The sequence below is a fragment of the Nansenia antarctica genome, assembly GCF_963989245.1.
Source record: "Nansenia antarctica genome assembly, chromosome: 12".
NCBI classification, from domain to species: Eukaryota; Metazoa; Chordata; class Actinopteri; order Argentiniformes; family Microstomatidae; genus Nansenia; species Nansenia antarctica.
In genome coordinates, this window is record NC_137682.1 from 1,361,376 (window position 1) to 1,366,375 (window position 5,000).

General features: G+C 43.5%; 1 protein-coding gene across 1 annotated transcript in view; it reads left to right on the forward strand.

Annotated features, from left to right (window-relative positions):
* LOC308168514 (SH3 domain and tetratricopeptide repeat-containing protein 1-like) overlaps nt 1-3,643 on the forward strand; it is a gene marked incomplete at both ends in the record, with an annotated part of 6,050 nt that extends 2,407 nt beyond the window's left edge. Inside the window, 5 exons of the mRNA XM_080543114.1 lie at nt 325-475; nt 1,384-1,506; nt 1,716-1,866; nt 2,707-2,903; nt 3,353-3,643. Of these exons, the coding sequence (XP_080399240.1) occupies nt 325-475; nt 1,384-1,506; nt 1,716-1,866; nt 2,707-2,903; nt 3,353-3,643 (913 nt within the window). The remainder of the gene's footprint in view (nt 1-324; nt 476-1,383; nt 1,507-1,715; nt 1,867-2,706; nt 2,904-3,352) is intronic.
* Nucleotides 3,644-5,000: the final 1,357 nt, after the last annotated feature.

Sequence of the window (5,000 nt, forward strand, 5' to 3'; positions counted from 1 at the left end):
TAGGTATTTTTCTGAATTAGACTCTGTCCAAAGAGTTTGAGTCCTAAAAACGTTTAGTAAAAGTTTGTGAATGTATTAGTTTTATTAAAAAACAAAGATGAACCGGAAATTCTGTTGTATGATAGTGGTCTAGTCTATTGCAAACTAAAACTGTTAAGTTAAAGGTGTCACTGATGTAAACGGTTACAGCTCCAAGTGGCGGTGAGGTCTGGAAAAATATTGACAACAAGGTCTTTAAAAAGTCTTAGAAAGGTATTGAAATGAACCTCAAGATTCCTGTATATACCCTGATGATACCCTGGTTTTGTGTATTTGTGTGTTCAGGGCGTACCGGTCAGCCCTGGACTACACCAAACAGAGCCTGGGGATCTTCATCGACATGGGCCAGAGGGAGAAGGAGGCCTACGCGTGGCTGCAGGCCGGCAAGATCTACCACATGCTGGGCCAGAACGAGCTGGTGGACCTCTACATCCAGGTCAGACTCCAGCTCACCAGCTTACCTGCCCATCTAAGTCGTGACGTTAGAATTATAAGGTTCTATCTCCATTTTTGTCAAAATTGAGTTTTTTACATAATTTGATCCATTAGGTGTTTATTAATGCCTGTGTGGTGTTATTTTTAAAATGTTGAATGTTTTGAGTTAGTAATTCATAAAATACAAAGGTTCCATCTCACCAAACATAATGGAATGTAAAAACGTTGACGCTCAATATCTCTGAACTACCCTAAACGGAGATAGAACCTTAGAATTCTAAGCTCACGAAGTGCCAAATTGACATTCAATACGGATACTCATATAACGGATCAACTTTGCTAGCTAGCAGGTTGTCATGGTCCTCATGAGCCCTGATTTTGAAAGCTATCACAGTTCTTTATCAACCCACACTGGTTGTCTATGGTAGAACATTAAGTCAGTTCAGCTGTAAAATAAAGCTGCGCCCCGGGCCGATGTAAAAGTTGGATGGGGGGCGCATTATAAATAAAATTAACATTAACATTAAAGGGTATTGACTCCAGTGGAGGCTGGTGGAGGTAGGAATCGGAGGACAGGCTCGTTGTAATGTGTGGAACGAAATGAAAAAAAACTAAAACACATGTTTATCCTCATTCTCAGATGTTTTCTTTTTTAGTTAGTTATTTTTTTAAGTAAGTTTTTTTCTGAGTGGGACAGTCCCACTCATATTTGTCATTGACAGATACAGTAGAGATTTAGACAGGAAGGACGGGTGAGAGAGAGAGGAGGGATGACATGCAGGATATGTCCCCGGCCGGAATCGAACCGGGGACCCTGCGGTTACATGGTCAACGCTTAACCCGCTACGCCACCTAAGCGCCCCCCTCCAGCCCCTGATTGACTCCTATTCCTCCTGCTCTGCTCCCCAGGTGGCTCAGGACGTCGGCCTCAACACAGGAGACACACACTTCATACTGCAGCTGCTGGAGGCGGCGGGGGACGTGTTCTTCAACGGCGTCACGGAGAGAGAGAAGGCAGTGTGCTTCTACAGGGTGAGACCGTGTATGTGTGTGTGTCAGGGTATATACAGGAATCTTGAGGTTAATTTGAAAGTGACAGTTGGATCTAAGTGACAGTTGGATCTAAGTGACAGTTGACACTAGAACAGCCGTGTCTATATGTGTGTGTGTGTGTGTGTGTGTGTGTGTGTGTGTGTATATGTACATGAGTGTGCTTACAACAACGTGTGTGTATGTTGCAGGACCGAGCTCTGCCCATCGCTGTGAAGACCAGCAGTACTGAGGTCAGACTGAGGTTGTCCAACAAGCTGGTGGATCTGCTGCTGCAGCTGAAGCAGTACGGGGAGGCGGTGGAGTTCGCCCAGGCGGCCCTGGACATCAGTGTTACTCTGGGTAGGACACACACACACACACACACACACACACACACGCGCACACACACACACACACACACACACACACACACACACACACACACACACACACACACACACACACACAGGGAAGACTCATGACAACTCTCACGCCAGGCCACCAGGTGTCAGACAGAACCAGAACTACAGACTGATCAGCTCTATGGCCTTATCCTGTAGTTTGTTCAGACAGATCGTGAGTTTAGAATGAGAAGGTTCTATCTCCGTTTAGAATGATAAGGTTCTATCTCCGTTTAGAATGATAAGGTTCTATCTCCGTTTAGAATGAGAAGGTTCTATCTCCGTTTAGAATGATAAGGTTCTATCTCCGTTTAGAATGAGAAGGTTCTATCTCCGTTTAGAATGAGAAGGTTCTATCTCCGTTTAGGGTCGTTCAGAGATATTGAGCGTCAAAGTTTTTACATTCCATTATGTTTTGTGAGATGGAACCTTTGTATTTTATTAATTACTAACTCAAAAATGTCAACATTTAAAAAATAACACCACACAGGCATTAATAAACACCCAATGGATCAGAATATGTAAAAAACTAAATTTTGACAAAAATGGAGATAGAACTTTATAATTCTAACGTCATGAAATGTCCACTCAACTCCTGATTTTGCTCAGATATATTAGGGTAAACATATATATATATATATATATATATATATATATATATATATAATATAGTAGGGTAAACATTTCCTTACCTGATCATTCTTTTGTGGTCTCTATCTGGTTAAAGCTGTGTTCCAAAGTACAGCTAATAACTCTAGACATCGGGCATGTTTCGTTTTTCTTTTGTTTCTTCCTTCAGGAGATCATCTGAACGAGAGAGTGGCCTACCACAGGCTGGCCACCCTGTACCACTGCCTGGGGCAGTTTGAGCTGGCGGAACACTACTACCTGAAGACCCTGTCCCTCTGCCCCACGCCCCTGCAGTTCGACGAGGAGACCCTGTACTACGTCAGGGTCTATCAGACACTGGGGGACATCATCTTCTATGATCTGAAGGTAAAAGGCTCAAACTAAAGCTGTTTACAGAGAGACTGTGTGGCTTTTATTTTTGTTATTTTAACACATAGAATAGAATATTCTTGCATTCTTCTGGTGAAACTCCTTGTTGAGTTTCACTTACAGCCATTGAAATTAGGAATGTACCACCAAACCTTTGGAAGTCATGTAAATATGGGGGAGCTAGAGCCATGATCTTGTGATTCCTCAGCTACATATAAAAACAGACTAACGTTGTTTTTCACCAACCAAAACAGCTTTTTGTAATCAATTATTTATTGCAAAACAGTACACATGAAACAAAATAAGTGTCTGTCCTGATTTTTTATTGATTTTTTCCCTTATCTTATCCCCCCACTATAAACAACCAAACCAGCTTTAATGGTCCTTCAAAGAGTTTGATTTCTAACTTCAACTCTGACCTCTAACCTTTGACCTTTGACCTATAGGACCCGTTTGACGCAGCAGGGTACTACCACCTGGCCTTGGCCGCGGCCATGGACCTGGGCAACAAGAAGTCCCAGCTGCAGCTCTGTACCCGATTGGCTACTATCTACCACAACTTCCTGGTTGACCGCGAGCTCTCGCTCTTCTTCTACCAGAAAGCCCGGGCCTTCGCCGCCGATCTCAACGTCCGCCGGATCAACCTGGCGCCGGACCAGCACTACCGCAGCACCTCCCAGTACCACAGTACCAAGGCCAACGGACGCGAGGCCAAAACTAAACAACCAACATCCTAAGTCAGTGTTCCTCAACCCTGTGGGGGTTGACGTGGCTTCTGGAGGGGTGTCCAGAAATATAGCCCGGGTGAGCCCCTCAACCAAGTCTCGGGGTGGTAAAAGGGTAGCCCCTCGGCCCCGAGCCTGGTGGAGTGGAGAGGAAAACAACAACCCATACGCCGAAGAAGAACCCTGCGGGTCTGCAGGAGCAGGGTTGAGCAGAGGCACTTGGATGTCATTGAGCAGCACACAATTGTCAACTTGTGATGAAAGAACCGATACCAAGTAGACATTGCATTCTCCATTGAGACATCTTCTGCCCCTCAGCACTACGTCTCCTAAAGACGTCCGCTTTCCCCTCTACTGTGTCCCTAAGAACTTCTATTGCCCCCCTTGTACTGTTTCTCTGTTCCTCCAGTAATAAAAAATAAAATAAAAAAACTAGGTTTAGAAGAAGGTGATAGAAGAAGGTTTTCCTTCTATCAATGGCCCCGGGCCTGAGCTGGATTACTCTTCCTGCTACGACTGGTGGATTGATGATTCACTTGCTTAGTATTCAAATGTATTGATTGTAAGTCGCTTTGGAATAAGGCGTCTGCTCTGCTAAATGCCAAACATGTAGATGTAAATGATTGAAACCAGTGTAAATATGTATTTTTTTGTTTATTTTTAAACCACAGCTGATTGTTAATGTGATTCGGCCAGTCAGTGTGTAACTGTGCGTTACTGTCATTGACCTATCATATATAAATCACATATACAATAAGCCATGTATCCATACAGAGATAATGAAACATGTATGTGTTGTATGTTTCTTAATGATGACCTGTGGTCAGAGAGAATGCTATCGTGTTGACATAAGGGATGAATCATCAGAGACTACAGTATGGTGCTGTTCCAATGTTATAGAACTGCTGCCTTTCATTCTTTTCTTGAAGTAGTCACTGATCTCACATGAATGGGATTGATCCAAGCAAAGCTTTTCATTGCATTACTTTCACCAATCAGGTCATGTCAGATCAAGGAAGGAAGGATGCGTGTTAAGAGTATTCAGACAGGGCTTACGTACTGTACAGGCCTGTATGTATGTTTGAGAATTGAGACAACATGATTGAAGCTAGTGGGAGGCTGGTGGAGGTATAAATCGTAGGATGGGCTTAATGTAATACATGGAATGGAATGAGGAATGGTATCAATCACTAACTCCACATACCTCCACTGATTGGAAGACAGCAAAGGTCTAGTCTGGGGCTTGTTTCAGGTGAGTGGAGTGAATTACTTTGTGACGTTACTTTGTAACGACTTAATGGACTGCTCAGCTGATCTCCTGAAAGACTTATTTTCATAACAGTAATAGCAAACAGGAAGCGTGGATCAA